General features: G+C 43.9%; 1 protein-coding gene across 1 annotated transcript in view; it reads left to right on the forward strand.

Annotated features, from left to right (window-relative positions):
• Positions 1-6,169: 6,169 nt before the first annotated feature.
• vipr1b (vasoactive intestinal peptide receptor 1b) overlaps positions 6,170-21,293 on the forward strand; it is a 45,467-nt gene continuing 30,343 nt past the window's right edge. The window contains exons 1-3 of the mRNA XM_037079918.1: positions 6,170-6,300; positions 15,516-15,606; positions 19,437-19,547. Of these exons, the coding sequence (XP_036935813.1) occupies positions 6,244-6,300; positions 15,516-15,606; positions 19,437-19,547 (259 nt within the window). The 5' untranslated portion in view covers positions 6,170-6,243. The remainder of the gene's footprint in view (positions 6,301-15,515; positions 15,607-19,436; positions 19,548-21,293) is intronic.

Below are 21,293 nucleotides of genomic sequence, written 5' to 3' on the forward strand. Positions count from 1 at the left end.
AAATAACTCCAACCAATCAGTTGCTCCACAGACCAAAGAGCCGAGGTGCCATGAGCCATGTGCACGGAATTGTGTTTCATAAACCGAAAAGAAACTGAGATATTCAGTCCATACACGGCAAAGGGAAATGGCCCTAATGTGATGTCTTTGTCCTCCAGAAATGTTCACGTCGTGCAACACTGGGCTGTTCATTCTGCCGTCAGCATCACTTCGGGGGCGGGGGGGGCGCAATTGCTTCAACTGAGAAGTGGCTGCAGAAGGTGGCCATTCAGTTTGATTGCAGCAGCTCAAATGACACCGTATTGACAGAACAACTGCGTGGATTATTTTCCTTTTTCTTTGGCTTGCCGTCTTGAAAGAGGCCTTTGAGCTGTGAACCCCACGATTCCTCTTTCTATGCAAGAAAAATGAAGATTCCCAGCCAGCCAAAGTGCCCACGAAAGAGCCGGACGAATAGAGACGTGATTGACAGCATCGATGTGTTTACAATCCCGACAAGCAGGCGCGATATATACGGCAGATTGTTCGTGATAGATTCAAACTGTATCGATCGAAGTCTCGTCCAGATGTGTTGTCATCCCTGCTGCTGAGCTGATTAATGAAAAAGAAAAAGAAAAAACTCTGGCAGCAGACTTTCCATTCAGTTTCATTCTAAACCATTTTTTTTCTAAATTCAGTTTTTGCTATTGTGAACTTGATCTGAATCAGCAATGGCACACTCATTATTCCCCAATGTTCCAGACAACAAAGGGATGTTTCTGATGTTAAATGCACTCGTGTTGACTGAAAAACACAGAAACTCATTTCTCATTTCCTCTTTCGCTCTATTCGCCGTGACCAGGCTCACCGGCACGCGTCCTGCTTTCATGTTGGAATCACCCGCTCACAATAACAGGCGCGCATTCGATAATCCGCTCACCGTCACCATGGGGTTTTATAATGGAGGCAGACAGAGATGTTGCCTGAACAAAAGCCACAGTGGTGGATTATTGGAAAACCATTGTCAGGTTTATAACGACGGCTGACGATTGTGATACTCTGCTCTTCAGCACGTACATCAGTGAAATGTGGCTGAAGGAGAATAAAGGGAACGTGATAAGAAATTAACTGATAATCAACAAAATGTGGTTTCTTTGTAAGCATTAAGAGCCATTTTAGTTCAAAGCAAAAGTTTTCACTGCATTCAATGATGAACATGAACATAAACCTCAATGGTATCACTACGATGATAATACAAATTATTTTAAAAAACTACAACAGCGACACAACAGCAATGACACAAAGGCAAATACGTTTTAAATAAATACATATAGAATTTTATATAAATTAGGAATTATCATTTTAAATTGAATATGCCCTCAAAATAATTGTTGGTTTAGGGTTTGGGAGGTTTCTGTAGAGAGCAGCAACAGAAGCGCTCTGTCCTAGACATTAAGTTCATAGACAACAAATTCAAGAACGTTTTTGAGGGAAACTTACTGACAGCCTGTGTTTTCACAAGTCTGTTTCTGTTTTTCTTTGTATATAATAAGGAAATGTTAATAATAAACAAACGTGGCAAGTCCGAAATACTGTATGTTTGTACATGAACGTACCATTTCCACCAAACGAAGCCCAGCATAACTTCAATCAGAAACACTATCCTAACGTTCATTCATTCTTCTTACTCTCTCTTTCCACTTGTAAATCAGTTTTTCAGTGGGTGTTGACTCTTTCAGTTGAACCAACCAGATTTCTCCTCCATCAAATCAACCAATCGTGTCTTTGCTGTCAAACTTTAAATCTGTTTTCCTCCCCTCTGCTGTTGTCAGCTGCCACATCGCGACCCTCCTCCTCCACCCCATTCCAGCTCATCATATCCAGCGCCCGGGTCGAGCTCATCACAGTTGACCTCATCTTCCTCCGTTCTCTCCTTTCCATCACCACCACCAGCATCGTCTGGGCTTCCTAAGGGAGGTTTCCGAGATTACTGATGGCCCAAGAAAAAAAGGAGCAAGCCTCCCAGCCAGCCAAAGTGCCCACGAATAAGCCGGACGAATAGAGACGTGATTGACAGCATCGATACGTTTACAATCTGTCACAATGTGGAGAGGCATCGCGCAAGATATGTGAGTAAGTAAGTGAGTGAGTAGTCTAGCCTTCCTAGATGTTAATCTTATTTTAGCCTGAGTCCTTTTCTTGCCTTAACCACAGACTTGTGACTTTTGTCTTTAATGTGCATGTGTACAATTGGCAGTCATACTTCTAGATTTACGCATTGCCGTTTGAAAGAGAGACTGAAGTGAAAGATATTGAAACAGTAACCGCCATTGCATTCACTGTTAATGGCTTCCGTGCTCTACCTGAACTTGTCAGCTGCCTGGCTGGTACTGCGGACGCTCAACTCTCAACAGAGACCAGAAAGGCAAACTCCACTGGCAAGAGGACATTTTCTTTTTCAAGCTGATTTACACGCATTTGAAAAACCCTGCGCGCACACACAGTTAGTCTTATATTAATGGTGTGTCTGCTTAGCCACCACATAACCTTGTGTAGGTCTGCCGATCTTCAGTGGATAAGCCTTTAGGTTGACTGTCATGTGCTACATGTGGCCAGTAAGGCAAAGGCAAAGGCTAAGCAAACATTAGCTGTTGATGCACAGTGCGTACCTCCTTACGGTAGGCTAGCTGCGCGATCAATAACATCTTATTTTTTTTTCTATTTCAACACTTACTATGCTAAATACTGAAACATCTGTACAGAAACATCCTGTATGTCCGATGTTAAGAATGCAAGCAAAACATCTCAGTTAGAGTGTGACCTTGTCTCTGTTCTCTGAGACCTAGAGGTACACTTTATTGTACTTTTTAATAATTCAGTGCTCTAATTTATTATCCATCCTTTGCCTCTTCAGCATAGACACGAGTATTGCTCCACGTAATTCACTAGCGAAAGACTCTTGACCTTACTGAGATAGAAATCCTGTGTGGGTGTCCTTGCTTTTCCACGCTCTGCTAGTCTAATACAACAACCTCTGCCATGTAAAAGGTCAAATCTGTCTCAGATGCACCTGGGTAAAGGAAACCTTGGATTTCTTTCCATCTGATGGTGTCTTTCAAGAAAAAAAGGACCGACACATCAGTTTATGTTGTCAATTAGTCAATATCTAGAGGTCCGACAGCACAGCATAGTGCCTTCCATGGTCAAACGGAGGAACTGAAGGAAACACTCCCCTCCTCTACATCGGAGCGGGTCAACACCTCGAGGTCCCTGGGAATCAACATCACAGGACCTACGACCACACGTCTCCACCCTGGTGAAGAAAGTTCAGAGATTGGTGTGTTTCTAGGGGAAACATAAAAAGGCGAAATTCAGCAGCTTTATTCCCCCAAAACCTTCATTTTTTTTTAAACTCTCATGCTTCAAGGCAATCCATCCGGAAACTGTTGAGAAATGTTCAATACGGACCAAAGCGGGCGACCGACGAGCGACGGCGTCACTCCTGGAGCCGCGTGCGTCTTAAAGTGAGTCAGAATCATCCAGAAAAGCCTCGTGAGTGGACTGATTAATATAATGTCAGATATTGTAATTACATCACAATTTCATAGTCATGTTTAATTCATAAAAGGGTTTAACACATTTTAATTGATGATCCTATAATAGCTGAGATGTGACTCAACATTTTTATGTCCTGCGGTAAGAATATCACACTCTCTGTGGTTTATTACTGTAACTTTACATTATGTGAATTATTACATTAATATGCGTTACCCACGGCAATATTATTTATTACATTTCCAGTGCACATTGCGCATTTATTGTTATATTAATCACTTGTTATATGACATGTACAGGAAAGCACGTTCGGCCCCTAATAGTGACATTGCACTGCGGCCCACAGAGATACCTGAGAGCAGAAGGTATTGTGGCGGAAAGAAAGGCTGCGTGTTAGCGTTCAGGCTCAGATTAGACTCGGACCGCGCAACAAAAATAGCCTGCGCCATCACTAAGGGAAAACAAGATGAAATGAAACCACGCTCCCTCTGTTGATTCGTGGTCTTGTTATCCCGGCTCGTGCACAACACACACTCCATCAATATTAATGGGTGGGCTCACGCAGGGGGAAAAAAAGCCTCACAGGGCGAACGAGGCCCAGCTGTCGCGGAAGACTGAAGATGAAGCCGTGCCTTGATGTCCGGTCAGCTGTGAGTCGGGGGGGGGGGGGCGGGGGGTCGATCGGCTGTGACGCGTGACAGCGTGAGCGTTGGATCGCGGCCAAGAAGACGGAGAAGACAGAGGGCTGATTCTGCACCCAGAATGCATGATGGGTTATATGAGTGACTGTGTGTTGCAGGGGAGCTTCGCGGGCCCGTAGATTATTTCATAACCCTTCTTTGACCCAATAAAACCAACTTGTCGCCTTTTATTCGAGTCAAAGTCACATAAATTGAGGCGGCTGGAGGAGGAGGAGGAGATGGAAAGTCTGTCTCCTGCTCATCGTTCCCTGTTGATGTTGTTTTCACTGCTGTGGATTTGCGCTCACACACTTTTTCATCTTTATGCATTAGCAGTTACTAATTACGAAGAGGATGCGTCCACACAATTTGTCTAATGGACTTTTAATCATGCAAAGCAGGCGACTGTTTGGTGGACTGCTCTCTGTTTTTGGTTTTCATAAGAAACGCTGAATGTAAACAACAAGAAGAGCTTGAAGACTTCTAGTGCAGCGGTGTACATGAGATCTGTGTGTAGGTGTTGTTCCTTGAACATCGCAGTTTGTGTGTCGATCACCTTGGAACAAGCTGTCCTGGTTTTTGTCCTAGGTTGACTCATTTGTTTTACCTTTTCTTTTCAGATTCCTTGGTTTATTATTCGGTTTGGTTAAGAAAACATGATGTCTGTAAAAAAAAAAAAGAGACTTTTTTTGTCGATGTGGTCCTGGAGCACATTCGTCATCACGGATTACTTTCTGGTCATGTGGACTGCTAAATTTACACAGTAGTGTTTCTCCTGCTACCATCACATTACAATACATTTAGCAGACGCTTTTTGTCCAAAGCAGCTTACAGTAATTCCTGATGGTGGTGGCTGCCATGCAGGGTGCCACCCGGCACACCAGGAGCTGTTTGGGGTTCAGAATCTCGCACCAGGAGTTCTTCGACATGCAGACCAGGGGATTCGAACCAGCGACCTCATGATAAAGACGCTGGCTCTACCCCTGAGCCTCAGCAGCCCTACCGTGGCCTATGTCTATGGGCCCAGCAGGGCCGGTTACATTGTGACGACGTCACAGATTTTTAAATTGCTCCAGGAGAGTTGGACGAATGTAAAACCTACCTGAATCAAAGCACCATAATTGATCTTGTTTGCAGTCTGAGGTTTCCTTTCAACAGCTTTTTTTTTTTTATGAAAGTGTGACCACTGCGCCAAAAGTGGAGTTATGGTCGCCACACAAAAACGGCTGGAAATATCTCAGCGTGTCCCAAAATAAAGGATCAGTGTCGAGGCTCCACTCGTCTGTCAGGCAGCCTTGTTGGTGCGATCACCCCACCACCTTCCTCTCCACCCTCTGCCTCCACTGGTGGCTCCTGAACATAAACTGCAGAGGTGATGTGCCACATGTGAATAAGAACGGCTTGTTTATTTACTTATGGAAAAAAATCAACATGTGAGTTTGTATTATCACCTCATTGATGCTGTGAATGTTAAAACCCTGAGTTTGCATTTCTTCTCCGACAAAAAACTACAAAGTGCCCCTTTAACTAGATGTTTGCGCTTAATTTTGTCGGCAGCTTAATCCAGTGTGACACGTTGAAAGTTGATTGAAACAGCGCATCCCCTCTCCCCTGCACATTTCATGGATGTGCAGGTTAAATACAGGATGAAGAACTGGACGACCATCACAAAGGACGAACCGCAGGTTACACAAGTCATTAGCGGCTCCTCTTACTCACAGCGTCGTTAGTGAGTCTCCTGCCGGCTGACAGGCTTGCTAACAAACTGCCTCCCGGGTGTGTGGAGTTGTGAATGGGCGGAGGTGGGTGGTGGGGGGCGGGTACAGTCAAACAGATGCAGCGCTCCTGCTGGAGGAGCGCGCAGAGGGAAGCGCAGTCCGATGGGGCGGCAGCAGCGGCTCGGCTCACCTCACGGACACAGTCTCGTTTTCTTCACACACACACACACACACACACGCGCCTTTTAAAGACTGACTGAGGACTTTTGCCGGTGTCGCGGAGTAAGAAACTGCCGAACTACTCGGACAGAATGGATGCGCCACAGCTGGTCTTTCTGCTGCTGCTCCACGGATACGTGGTGCCAAAAGTAAGTGCTGTCTTTTACTTCGGTAATGTGCTTTTATTTTAATTTCCTTTTTGTAGGGTTTGTAGCCACGAGTCAGATAATTAAAACGACTTTTGTAGACATTAAATCCTGAATTCAGCTGGTTTTACGCGCAAGTTACTGTGTTTAATTAGTAGTAGATATCTATCTATCTATCTATCTATCTATCTATCTATCTATCTATCTATCTATCTATCTATCTATCTATCTAATAGATCTGAAACATCTTCCTGATTTAATTTATAGATATAGAAAACACCATGGTCACACATGGTCCATGATGTCATTAAACAGGACAAACAATAACAATTATGGATTCCTCTAACCTGCCAACAAAGAGCCAAAGACACTTTGATATAAAAAAAAAAGTAGTCGCATGTTCTTTTTTAGCCACAAAAAGGAGCAACTCAAAAAAAAAAAAAAAAATCAGCATTGTAGGCAGCCATCCTTCCCCAGAGACGAGCCTTTCACGTTTAAAAGAAAATATGTTTCATCCCACCGTCTGCAGGTGAGTCAGTGCCTGTGAAGGTGAAGTTATTGTCAGTGTCTGACCATGAGAAAAGCGTGCGCTTCCTCGCCGACACATCACGACAAGTGACATAAGAAGTCAAAAATGTGTCCAAATAAGACTGTTCAGATGGAGGTCCCTGTGCCAGCGGTCAGACGCACATCTGATTACTGACAAGAGACATCACAGCAGCCCAAATCAGAGTTGATGAGGCATATTTCTCATTTAACCGGTTAAATACGCTTTGAGTTATCTGTTATCTGAAGAACAATCCCTCAATGTCCGAGTTTAATTTCCTTCTGTTTTTTTGTTGCCATACAAAGCCAAAGATCCCAGTTTTAATGATAATCTGTTGATCAGAAGCTTTTAAACAGGAGTGAAGAATATGGATCAGTAATGCTGCTGGACACACTGTACATTACTATCTGCTGAATACATCGAAGCAGTCATATCATCCACCGTGATATTGCTGACTGCTCATATTGGTTCTGGCTTTAAGGAGGATATGTACAGTATTTTCATGATTTTCAACGTATATTGGTATTCTCTCTGGGTTTCGATGAACAGGGGGGGAAAGCCTGCAGGCAGTGCCACATGGCAGCCAGTCATGCATCTTTCAGAAGCGCAGTGCTTTTCTGCAGGGAGGTGTCAGCCGCTGTGATTTGTGCGCATGAGGGTGCTGTACGTTTAGGCTTTCCCTGCGTCTATGTTTTTTTCAGTGACACATGAGTCAAACTGTCTACTTTGGGATCCACATGAACGATCTTTAATGGTTAAGTGTGAAGACGTTCACGGCCGCCAGATAATCAGGTTTGGTTACGTCAGTTATCACGGTGCTTCAGATTTCTTTAAGTAGGCTAATTACTACTTTCTGCATGCTACATGTCTGTAATCAGTTTAAACAAGAACGCTGTAACAAAATGTGTGAAAGGTTAAAACAAACATTAACTGTGTCCTGATGTGAAAAACAGAACGCCTGCTGAGTTGAGTCGGGCTCGGTTGCTTCTCTATCAGACATGGTCGGGTTCAGAAAAACATGTTTTGACCCCTGACCCCTCACTACCTGAGGTCCAAACTGGCTCGGGCCAGCTGGTTAGCATGCTAACTTCAACAGATGTTTCCGCAACACGCTTTTGGCCATTTTAATCTAACTCTGAGGCTGATCGAAACTGAATAAAACACCCGCCGCCAGGAAGCATAAAAAAAAAAAAAAAAAGTCTGTAAGAAAATCAAGTGCCATCTACAGTCGGAGGCGTTTTATCTCTGTTAAGAAATGTCAGAAGAGCTCCGCTGATGTTCCTCTCAGCGCGCGCGGCTCCTGACAGGGATTTACTTGAGCATCTTATCTCTGACACATACCTGTGTAATTTAACTTATCAGGAATTTCGCTGCTTTTAAATACAATTTCAGAAATGTGTGGAGGAGAAAATCGATGAGCAGATCTTGGTCTAAGAAGCTTAAGATTTGTGATTATGATAAGGGTGATGTATTTTAGTGGATTTGAGTCATTTGATGCTCAGCGCGGCCTCTTTTAACGCCCATCAGTGAGGCCTGTCCCAGCCAGAATAGAGTCGTCCATTTTGCTCTCCTAACTCTCAGATGTCTGGCCCACCCGGGGGCTCTAAAGATCAACCGGATACGTCATCTGTTGACATATTTCAGTGGCTCCTCACAGGCACCGGTGTGGAAAAAACATTTGACAGTCTGCCTCGCGTGCTCGTGGTGGGCTCTATTCGCGTCCCTTCCACCACGGTCCTCGCCGGCCGCTTTACAATAACACACCCTGACATGTTTCATCAATATATCTAGTGAGAAACTGGGGGTGTTGAGCGAGGGCGCAGAAAATCGCATAAGTGGTTAAAAAGTGCATTGAAGTGGCTGACTGTCACTGTTGTTGGTTTTACACGACGCAGATGTGAGAAGAGGAGTACTGGGGGTGGGCGACAGTGGAGGACACAGGGTATTTGAGGGGGACGGCGCCACATGTTGTTCCAGCAGGCAGAAGGTTGTGATATAGTGAAGAGAGTATGATGTGCACCTTAGAGGGCAGTTTATCATGTTTCATCTACTGCAGGGGCATCTGAGAAGGCGCTTTTTTTTCTTGGATGACTCCTCCTTCCTGTATCTCTGCAAATATAAAACCACCTGTTTGCATTAAAAAAAAAAAAAAGAAAAAACCCAAAGAAACTTTTTAAACACATAAGAACAGCTTGACAATTTTGGAAATATGCTCTTTCACTTTTCTTGCCAAGGGCCAGATGAGAAGGTCAATGACATCATCTCGGTTGTGCATTAAATAAAGAGCTGGAGCTGCATGCTTAGCTTCCTGATGAGCTCGCTGCGTGGTGTCAATGAGATATCCAGACTTTGTTTCATTCAATTCATTTCTGGCGTCGAGGCGTCAGCAGCCAGCCGACGCCAGTGCTGTGTGCATCCATATGCATCCAGTTATGTGTATCTCTAGGGAAATTCTGGATACAGAGCTGTAGGTGAGCCTTGTTCACTCCAGCAGCATGACAGCTGCTCAGTGGCACATGAAACCGAAAGAGTTTGACTTCTTGGGTGCAAAAAAAAAAAAAAAAAAAACCCACCCCTGGGACTTTCCTCATAGCTTCTGCATTGTGCAGCACGCTCCCCGTCTATCACTGACTTGAATGAGGATAAAATGTGCAGCGTCTCTAGACTTTTCAAATGTTGTCTGATGGAATGGATCGCTTTCTGAAAAGAGTCTTTTCATCCTGGTTGTGACTGTCAAAAGAAATGTAACCACTGTTTCACAGCTTCTTCTTTCATAACATATACTTTTGGTAAATAGTCTTATTGGACCAGCGTCAGCAGCACGGATGTTCCCGGGGGCTTGCTGCAACACCTTGCTAACCAAACTTATCCTCTCCCCGGTTCCCTCGACAGAAAGCCGAGGGGATTTTGGATTTGGATTTTGGATTATTGCTGAAAATAAGCCCAGCGGCAAAAAAAATAAGCTTATGATACTTCAGCAAGGTAAGCCAGCAGCGAAAAGTTAAACGGCACCTCCGCTAAGCATCTGACTTTGCAATTACTGTACAACTTTTCTATGTATTAATCAAACTTGAAGTTGTAAAGTAAGAGTCAAATGATGGCGTTAAAAGTCCCCGACAACCTCTGTGTCCTCACTGAGCCACTTGTTTGCGTTTTTAGGACACGTTAGCATTTTATGATTAAATCGTGGGACATTTAATGATGTATACTATGTTGTTGATTTTTTGCTGTTGACCAAATAAAGCAAATATCTTAGCACCAGCCACAGCTGATAAAGTATGAAGAGCGTCTGGTGGATTTCAGACACGAAAGAATGAATTAACATGGAGTGTCTGGTGAGAAGCTGTCAGCGGCTCGTAGATGTTTATGTTTAAAAAGTTTATTTCCCACCCTGATTACAGCGCCTGCAGGAAAAAAACAAAAAAAACAAAAAACTCCAGGTCTGTTTGTGCACGGATTAAACAAACAACACATAAGGAGTCAGTTAGTTAGTTGAGTTTATCGATGCTGGTATGCATGTTTTTTTTTTAACTTTAGCCCGAGACAGGGTGGCTGTTTCTGCCTGCACCTGGTTAATCAGCCTGATCTCGTTTTATAAAGTCTAAAGTTTGCACTCAGATTAAGAACAATATTCATCTTCTCATCTAATTCAAATGTGTAGTTCTTCTCAATATTACGCACTTGACTGACTGCACAGACTGAGTTCAGCACAAACTGCTTTCCAGCACCATCCAAACATCTTCCCCGTGTTTACTCGAGTCCAGCCGGATAAGAGTTTAATCTCCATCCAGCGCACACACACTTGGATTCCCCTGGCTTATCCTCCCCCAAGTGGAAGAGCACGAGGTGACGGCTGGAATTCTCATGATGTAAACGTTGTTCTCCGGTGAAGTGTGGCACGGGCACAAACACGTTGCTGCGCGTCGTCCGGCCACACACAGACCTCCTTTCTCCTTTCGTTCTCCTGCCCGGCTCCTCTTTGTACCCTCTCTGATCTGTTATCCTGCACTGAAGCGAAGCGAGACCGGGCGGCCGCGGGAAATGACAACGATCACTTGAAGCAAGGGCGCGGCGGCCCCTCGTGATGAGCTCTGCGCTAACAAACTATCAAAGGCCGGCGGGTATTCATGAGGTGTTTTGCTCATGGAGGCGCCGTGTTTGTGTTTGTGTCCCTGAAGGCGCTTGTGGAGGTTCATTTGTCATCTGCGTAGCTCGGGATTGACATTTTGATGCATTACCCACTAAAGCAAAGTGTAGATATCATAGGTAATGTCTTAATGTCTCTAAATGGCAATCAATAAATTTTTGTCTCTGGCATTTTTCAGCCGCAGTATTTATCACTGCCAGGACCCCTCTCCTCGCTTACTTGTATCTTCACTGATTATAAATTCAGCCACTCCCGTAGATGAGCTACTCTGCCCCCTGATTATGTTGTTATCATTGTTCTCCCTCTCTGTGTACTCTGGCTCTGCTCACAGTATACAGAGTTTTACGTGAACTAATAAACTGCCTCCATGCAATGAAGAGAGCCTGATCCCAGCAGCCTTCACTAGAAGTCCCTGCACACATTCCAGTATCATGTCTGTTTTCACCCCCACCCATCCACCCATGAGGGACTTTGTTCCCGTTTTTTCCTCTGTTTATGCAACATTAATGGTTAACGTCGAGTTTGTTGCTGCTGGTTTGCATTTCACAAAATGGACGGAGAAACAAGGCTCCATATTTTCATATGAAATGAAGCTGAAAAATCTGGATGTGAAGAGGCTCCGTTCCCCAACGGCAACAGTGTTCTTTTTTTGTGGTCGCTTTATCACCAATTCAGGTCCAATTTAAACAGTTTTTCGATAAATAATCAATCAGGTTGCAAAACAAACTTGTTTAACTTGTTATTCAAATGATTATGATGTGATAAGTCCTGTGTGTTGTGGGATGCCGGAGTGGATCAGCTGCTCAGTGAAAACAAACCGTGCCTGTTGAGAGTGATGCGAGTTGCAAACGAGGCACTGAAACCATTCGGAGGAGGAAGTGGGTACATGAAGCACCGGCCTATATTCTCTTTAGAAAAATATAGTGCATAGGAAGAAGGAGAATGGATTAGCGATCATGCTGCAGAAAAAAAAAAAGCCATCGCTACCTCAGATTCAGATTAGAACGCAGACCCCGGGAGTAGTCACGATGAAACAGTGCCAGTTTTTCAGCAGAATCGTCCTGTAATTATATCCTGACCATGGAAACATTCTATGGGAATTAACCAGAATTTATGGTATACAACAGGAAATGCCACTATAGAGGTTATTTCCCAATAGTTTAGTTGTGTTTAACAACATTATGTACAATCACACAAAACGCCAGTTTCTCTGTAATGTTGCTTTGATTTTAAGGTTTTGTAACAATATCAACAATTGCTCCTTTCGGTTTGAGTGTCCCCAGTAAGACATGACATTGTTACAACGACTCGGCATGCACAATATCGGGAACCTACAATGTAATTTAGCTTTCCTTTGTTGTCTGATTTACAGTTTTCACGTGTGCTTTTCCAAATGTGACTTGTCAAAATGTCTTCAGCGGAAGAACCCTTCAACTGTTGGCATTTTTTGACCAATAGTTTGAAGAAGACAAAAATACAGCATTGACATTTTGTTGCAGTGTAGTTTGCAAACTTTAGCAAACAATCGCTTACTGCCCCATCCAGTAAACACATAAGTATTTTTCTTTTATGGCCATCAGACTAATGCATTATGAACTGTCCTTTTAGCTCTGTTTTTGGTCTCCACACCAAGTCCTGAGGGAAATACGTCTTCAGCCTATGAATGCTCACTAGCATTGTAACGCTGATATCCGTTTGGTGCTCGGCAGGTAGCACACAATGGGTCCATCTGAGCTTTTTGGCAGAAAACAGAAGACGGTTGAACCAAAAGTTAGCGGCCAAAAACAATTAAGTTAATTGAGTTGAGCTGCTTGGTTGGGTGATCGATGGGTAATCATTCATCTTGGTGCAACTTTGCATAGATACGACATATTGCGATGTACTCTGATCAAGACATACTCTTAAAATATACCGTAGATATTGTATTCTATGTTTTAGTTTTACTGTGGTCAGTCATAAGTTAAAAAACTTCCCCCCTCTGAGAGACTATTAGACCCACATCCTCTCCAGGATGTGGTCCACTGTCACACTGGCTGACAATCAATTTCATGCTAATCAAAAAAGAGGTTAAAGAAGGGTCTGACCAGCATGAGACTTCCTCGCTCGTCCCAAGTTGCTCCGCACAGATAATGTGAGCGGTTTAATCTCCTGCCTCCTGGCCAGAGCTGCTGCTATTACTTCAGGTTATGTTGGATTTTCTGCTGTAATCGGTTGCAGGCAAAAAGTCCTGTGAGCGCAGTTCTGTGGGTGGAGATAGTGTCAAGACGGCCTCATCCATCAGGGAAGGAATAAGTCACTCTGTGGAGAACTGGTAGTAAATAACTTGGAGTTATTACAAAGTTTGTACATTTTAGTCTATATTTTCTAGGAACCTAAAGGTGTCTCTCCATGGACGCAGTGTCTTTGTGATGCTTACAAGTTAACGGTAGCTCGCCTGGCTATGATGAATAAACTCGGCTGCAGCAGCATATCAGTGTTTTAGAATATCGGTTTTAGGAAGCCGCAAAATACTCTCCTGCGAATAACAACTCATGTCTGATATAGTTTTTCCGCCGAAACGTTCAATCGCCTGGAAACTCCTTAAAAGTTACATCCACAGTAAGTTGAGCAACAAATTAGCTGGGATTTTACGAAACAGCGCTCGTACATAAAAACGTCAAACTGTGCACACGTGTCAGCCGGCACAGAGAAGCTCAAACATCCAACGCGTTTTCGACTTCTAGGTGAGGATTTGAGGAAGGATCAAGACAAGACACATTTTTTGAAATTCTGTTTTCTCAGGCTCAGTTGTCTCAGTGTTTGTTCTGAGGCTTTTGTGCCCTAAAGCCTCTTCTCCACCGTCTGGTCCCGGCTTGTACCTGGTTACTTTCCCCACCGACAGAAGATTGATAAAATGCACGCTAATGCAAAGTGTCTGTCCAGAGGTGAAAAGGTTTTACCTTCAACCTGTACTCAGCTAAAGTACATTTAAAACTCCTTCTGTTGTCACATTAACCTGCAGTTCTGCTGTTGAACATTCATGTCCTCAGGAATCAGAAACTCTCAGTCCTGCTGTGTGTTTAGCTCTGTCATTAGCTCTCATGCTGCAGGGCTCGAAACAAGCGGCGTGGCGTCACCCTCCTCTCAGCACGACAGGAAATGTACTCATTACAAACAGTCGGTCCCAAATGATGAATTGAACTGACTACTTCTGACCATGCTGACTACAGCAGAGTGTGAGGGGTCCATCCATCCCCTCAGTCACCAGTGGCTTACTGGTAGAGCTTGAAAATACGAAGTTCCGGTTAAACCAACAGGGCACTTCGCTAGCTAGTTAGCGGCACTGAAAGAAACTCGGCACTCGTGTGTTTATCTGATCGTCTCTCCTGACTGAGACCAGCAGTCCAACTTTTAAACATCAATATCGGCTGATAAACGATCGGCACCCTTGATATATACATTCATATTCAATTCTACACATTCGGGTGGCGGTGTGTAACGCTGCCTGAAATGGCGCTTCATCATATTATGTGTCGATGTATTGGTGTGCTTTAGATATCACATAGCCCTTCTGGCCTGGGCGGTGTTGTGTACTTGCTCCTGGTTGAAGCGATGAACGCAGCGAACCGTTTGTCCTGCCTCATGAGTCATCACTCTTCTAATGTAAATACTCAACAAGGCATTAAGTACGGAGGTGCTGCTCTGACTGTCCTTCCTCGTAAATGACGGTTTGTTGTGTTTCGGCCTGTCTGAGCCGAGCTGAGCGGTAAACGGCCGACTGCTCTTCACAACTGCATCAGGTGAGCTCAGGCTGATGAGGATCATTCCAGGTTTGACGGCACCTGGTTACCGGAGGCTCATGAAACAGACATAAAGACATAAACGAGATCCAATTAGGGAAACGCGAACTGAAACAATTGTTAATAAGTGATGAGCTTTGTGCTGCATCGCCCCCCTCCCCCCGATCCTGATCTTTATTGCCTTCACTCATGTACGTGTTGCAGCTTAGGTACCGGCGTGCAGCTCTTCCCCGGGAGTTCACAAATTCCCCGTCATGCCGACTCCGTGTCTCTCTCTCTCTCTCTCTCTCCTCATCTCCACTGACCTTCTCAAGCTCTTCGCTGCTCGTCTTACACATTTTCATTGACCCCACCGGCTCTCCGCCAGCGGCTGTCAGCTCGCATTTTTTCAGCCTTTGTTGACACAGATGAACGATTGCGGTAGATTACTCTGTGCCTCCCATCTCCACTTCCTAATCCATTTGCATGATAGCATCTATTAGCCAGGCAAGAGAGCTCTGTTTGGATTTCAGGCATGGAGAACATTGCTAGGTTTTTTAACTTATTATTAGCCGAGGGGTTCACTCTCACAGAAAGGCCACAGTCGCCGAAGGGAAAACGTTAACTCTAATATTTATTAGCACATGCTAACTGGGCTGTAACCTATCCTCCAGCCTACAACCTCACTGAATATGAATTATTTCGCAGCCTAATTGCAGCATTTTGGATTCTTGACACCTAAATGTGCTTTCGACCTCTTCCACAGGTGCTGTCGGTGCAGATGTGTGACGTGGTGAACGAGATCGAGCTGGAGAAAGAGCGCTGCGAGAACAGCACCTTCGGGAACTTCACGTCAGGTCATTTCCACGAACATATTTTCCTCTCTGTGACTGTTTAGAGGCTATTCAGAGGAAATGGGAAACGGCGTGAGTAAATAAATAGAGAGGCTGAGGTAATTTAGTGTGGGAGTCTATAGATAAAACACCATTATAGCAGAAATACAAGCCGGACTTTCTACAGACTTAATGACTTCAGCTTAGATAACTCCTTCAGTTGCTTCTCATTTCAAGGTAAAGAGAACCACAATGTAGTCACAGTTGCAGGATGGTAACAGCCTTCAAACAGCCAATAATCTACACTTTGGAAATGTATATTTTCCACGTCATTTAGCTCTGCCTCAAGTCTCGCCCACTGTTAATTTTCCAAACCAGGAGAGAGCGACTGACTGCAGTTTTAACTCTGCAGAACAGCGATGAGAGTTTATATCTGCATTAATGACAATGTTTATACTATTACAGCAAGGCCAGCCCCAGAGTAGCAGCTGTTAGTTCAAGCAAGGGCTGTCATGACCAATACTGACGATAATCATGGTATGCCATATAATATAGTGCCTCTTAAAGGAGCAGTATGTTGTTTTGGAGAAGAATTTGAAATGCAGAATGTGACAACATTATTTGTACATTAGTACATTAAACAGTACATAGATCCTACACAACTTTGGATACCTTAACGAGGTGTTAGGGTTTTTTTTGGGACGATGTGGGTGTGACTTTCTTCCGATGCTTTTGTTTTCTTGATCCTTCTCAGGGCAGATATGGAAAAGCGCGCCGCGGGTGTTACCGATAATGTTTGCGATGGCTCCGTCTATTAGGAGTCCCACTAAGACGTGTCAGTGAGTGAGCGTGCACAGCGCCAGATCCCCGGAACTGGCTCGCCTCAATGGAGTGCAGCCGTTATTACCGTTATAAATTCCACCTGTGCTTCTCCGGCTCAACTTGTCTTGGAGCGATCTTTGTTGTCTCCGTAGCATACTCTGCAGCCGAAGTGCTGAGATTGCTCCTCCCCAGAGAAGTGTTGAGTCGAACCTGAGCGCACCGACATGATGGACATATATTTAGATCCAGTGTGGGTGAATCGACGCAAGGATGGCATTATCACTAATCTTCATCATTAGTAGAAGTCCACAAATCTGCTTCGGAATAACAGATACAGTACTTAGAACCTCAGATCTTGCCCTGGGAATCTTCAAGATTCAGGTTTTCCTTCAGTGATAAAGTTATTAGGTGACAGTTTCCTACTGCCAGCAGCTAAACTGGCAAACCCCCAGTGGCGCCAATTTCCCAAATTGTCAGGGGTAGCGAGGACATTAGTAATTTTCACTGTCACTGACTGGTTTAATTTCACACAGCAATAATATTCACATCCATCAATGCCATGTATTGCATTGTGGGATTGTCAGGAGGAAGTTGTCAGGGATGAATGTATCCAAGTACACTGATTTCATACACAGCCTTTAGAGTGAGAGTGCAGGGGCGTTAATGGGAGCATGGCTTTTTTTTATCGCTAACATGATCTTAAGAGGTTGAAGAATGACAATAATTATGTGACTCAAAGTCATGGAAATACCTGATGATAACATCGTCGTCTGACACCCATGGGCTCATCTGCTGAGACTGAATGTATAATGTATCCCACCTCTACTCTGAATGAACACACGGTCAAGAGCGTGAGGTAGATCATCCATGTGGAGTTTCTGGGCAGAGACATACATCCACTCCTTTGATATCTGGTTTGTCCTCTTTCATGTGGATTTCAAACTCATCCATAAGAACTTTGTCGCTATCTCCATTTGGTCTCATTTTAATAAAAATTCCCTCCACATACAGTCCATACCGCGCTGTGCATTAAGGTAAAATACATGCACTCCGTGCTTGGAGGCGGCTTTGCTCCTTATCTCTGCAGCGGCTCTCATTTCTCTACTTCCCTATCTGCTTCCTCAACAGGAAGGTAGTGGAAGCTGCTCTCAGAGGTCACATCCCTAATAAATGAATTAGCAGCGTGTGCATTTGTGAGAGATACCATATGTTCACAGCCTAAGGTTATGCAACATATTAAATATAGAGATTGTTCTGCAATGAAACAGAACAGACATTCAAATTGATTGACCTCTGGCAGTTTGTGTGTTCTGGTGTCCAACATGAGCGTAGCATTCAACACACATTGTTAAAAAAAAAAAAGACTTTTGAAGTCATTGTTTGGACTCAAAGAAGCTTTCTGCACTCTGATAGAATTTTTTTTTTTTATTCAAGGTTAACAAAAGTGCTTTCATAGGTTTTTTGAGGCTGAGAAATGTGTGTGTCTCAGAAATGGTTCATTGCCTGTCTTCCTGCTATTACATACTTTTTTGTTATGGCTCCGGTGCTGTTGACCTACAGCGCGCTTTCAGAGTGAAAGGTGGCGACTTTCAGTTCAGGCCAGAAGAACAGATTTTTAAAAAAAAAAAGATTTCAAAGAAAGTGCACAGTTATACACTCCTGGTATGTGTTTGTTCATGCCCAGACATGTCAGAGAGGAGACATAATGTCCAGTGAGGGTGCGCGTTCCACTTTTTTAGGCAAATGCTAGTGGAATTCAAAGGAAGCAAGATTGTAAATTAAGAGGACCCAAAGCTTAACCAAAATAAGCTTACTGGATGGATGTAGTATTTCCTGAAAAGGACAAGGACAAAGACTGGGAAGTTAATACTCTTGCCTTTTGACATTATGTTCCCATTCACCAGGGTTTATGTGAGTTTTCAATCGGTGCAATTGGCGGAGAGACAGAAAATGAAAAAATATGTTGCATATATCGCAAAAAAAAAAGATTTAAGTTTAGCACAAGTGGAAAAGTTGGTTTATCCATAAAAGCAAAAGTGCTACAAAGTTCAGTGGAAACAGACTCAGGGAATAAATCATCGCTTATATGAGGCCTTTGATTGACAAAAAGAATGATTAGATGAAGACCAAAACCTCTGATATTCACAACGTAAGTGTATAGGGAAAAAAAGTATTTCTGTGCCACAGTGCTTCACGTGACGTAATTACGCAGCTTGACCACAAAGGACAATCAGCTTCACAGCTTGGTGCTCGTCCCGAGGGCTCGGCTTTGACCGGCACTCTTTCATTAACATCATCTTGTTGCACCATTCTCCTCGACGATAATGTGATGTCACTGGAGAATTAGCGCCACCAGCTGGCAATGTCTTAATGAAGCAGCTCCTAATAATTGAATGAAATTAGCATAAATTCAAACTTTTCTCCAGCTGTTTTTCTTGAAATTTTGCTTATATTTCCGAACCAGACCGCTGTCAGCGCGCTGTCCGAAAAGCAAGCAACTAACAAATACAGGCAGGAGCACATCCACAAAAAAAAGTGGAGAATTCAAAAGAAGAACAAGCTAGAACACAGGTAGGAACACCAGGAACGCCAGACATACAAGGAACACAGGAGACACGGGACTACATATAAATTAGACTAATGAGACCATGCGGTGCAGGTGGTGAGACACTGGGAACAGGGCAATGCTAACGAGGCTGGACACAAGGAACACAGGAGGGAACCGGAACAGAGGTGCGCAGGAGTTGTTGAGTTACAACAAAACACAAGAGGCTGTAACCACAAAATAAAACAGGAAATAACTCAAAATAAGTCACAACTGCATGATTGTGTATTGATAGTTTTAAAATCAGCACATCAGACATTTCCATCTCCGTCCAGCTTGTATCCGTACCGTGCGGTTACTGCGCAGCACTGTCTGTGTCGTGTTCAGCACATGATTTGATGAAGTGATGGTGGCGTGTGCGTGTCTGTGTGTGTGTCCGTCACAGCGCGAGTGATGCCATGTTAATGTTATGGTCTCCTCCTGGCAGGTTGCCAAGGCATGTGGGACATCATCGCCTGTTGGCCCTCAGCCAGCGTCGGGGAGGTGGTGACAATAACCTGCCCCACTTACTTCAGTTACTTCAGTGACCAGCACAAAGGTAAACACTCTTTTACTCACTTTTTGCCTCGGTACTTACCTCAAAAATAGTGAAACACATAAAACAGAATAACATGCAAGTAGAATCATCTCGAACTTAGATTTTCATCTCGAGAAATTAAGAGAATTGAGAATGAAATAATATTGCATTACTGGAATAATTCATTTGGATCCAAACAAGCCTTCGGGTGCTAATTCAGGACGTTGTGTGGTCATTTTGACATTAGCTCGGCGCTGCCACACATTTCCAGATTTTCAATGATACACATTGTCTCCATCACTGTGAGTATGTTGACCTTTAAAAGTGTGTTTGCATAAGGTCGAGCCTTTGGGTAAACACTGAAAATGAAATGTGTTGCTTGCATGCGAATGTGGATATTTCAAGTTTCACCGTCACCTCCTGAAGACAGCAGACATTATTAGAAACTCTGCAGGAAGCCCAAGGCCAAGAGTTTGCAGGAGTAGTGGATATTGGTTCATGAAGCTCATAAAGGGCATCATTACATCGTTTATATTTATGAGACCAATCTGTAAAATGTCAGAACTTTTTTTTTTATGTTTGTGTGATATTCCTATGTGATAATAAAGTGAGTTGAGCTTGACACAGCAGCACCTGACAGACAGTGCTCTGGAAAAAGTGACCCCGTGAGCGGCCTGGGTCAAGTAAATATTGGGGATTCTCCAGGTACCTCAGACACTGGAATCACAGTTAATCCAGGTTCCTGTCAACAGCATGAAGCCTTTACATGGGCCAAATGAAAGAGCAGATTTTAAATGGGCACGTACACTCAGTCACAGATTACGGTCAGGGTCTAAGACAACAAGTAGGAATCTTGCTCAGCCTTGAAACTTTATTTTGGAAGGAGCACAAAGAAGGCGGGGGGTGTGGGGGGGTGCGGGGGCATGACTTTTTTAATCACTCCGTGTCTCTGTGATTTTCCTCCTCACTAACTTCAGCAGGGCTGACATATCCATCCCAATATTCAGTATGTTCAGTTTGCCACAACCCTGATATCAATAGGTAGAAAACATCAGTGGAAACACTTTGCTAAATTAAAACCATGCACCATCATCCACACTTTTAATTCAATTTTAACATCAAGAAGAAGACTGAGAAGACTTATTTTGTGCTGGACTTCAATGCTGGAGAGTTTTGTCTGAAGTGTCAGCAACTGCCTGGAGTGGAATCAGAGGTTTTTGGTTAAAATGGTGAGTGCGACCAACCAGGAAATTTATCAGCTCTTTAGAGTGGCAGGATGTTGTTTTGGGAAAGTGGGGGGTGGGTTTGGTCCCCCTGACTGTTCACTCCGTGGCTATGGCTTTGAATTTTTAATCTTCTTAACTGAACTCCTCAAAAGCTAGACCTCAAAAGTCTCCTTTTGCCCGTCTGTTTTCTGGAGACATTTCTGCCGTTTGCCTCCCCGTCTTTCAAAAACCTTTCTGCCCTTGTTTTTTTCTTTTGTTGCTGCTCTCACTCTCACTTTGAACTAACCCGCTGCCTGCACATTCTCAGAGACTTTCAGTGTTGTTCACACCACCTGAGCTATCGAAACTTTTGCTCCCTCGGCTACATGACTCAACTAACGGGAGGTTGTTTTTCTTAACAACGGACTCCATTTTTCACTCTGCAGCCTTCGGGAAATAAAGAAAAATGACACTGACCACTGTCACCACCGCCCCTCTTAAGTGATGAGTCGACGCCGAATCACAACAATCACAGCATCTATTGCAGCGCTGCTCTCTGTAG

This window comes from Acanthopagrus latus, chromosome 19, assembly GCF_904848185.1.
Source record: "Acanthopagrus latus isolate v.2019 chromosome 19, fAcaLat1.1, whole genome shotgun sequence".
Taxonomy (NCBI): domain Eukaryota; kingdom Metazoa; phylum Chordata; class Actinopteri; order Spariformes; family Sparidae; genus Acanthopagrus; species Acanthopagrus latus.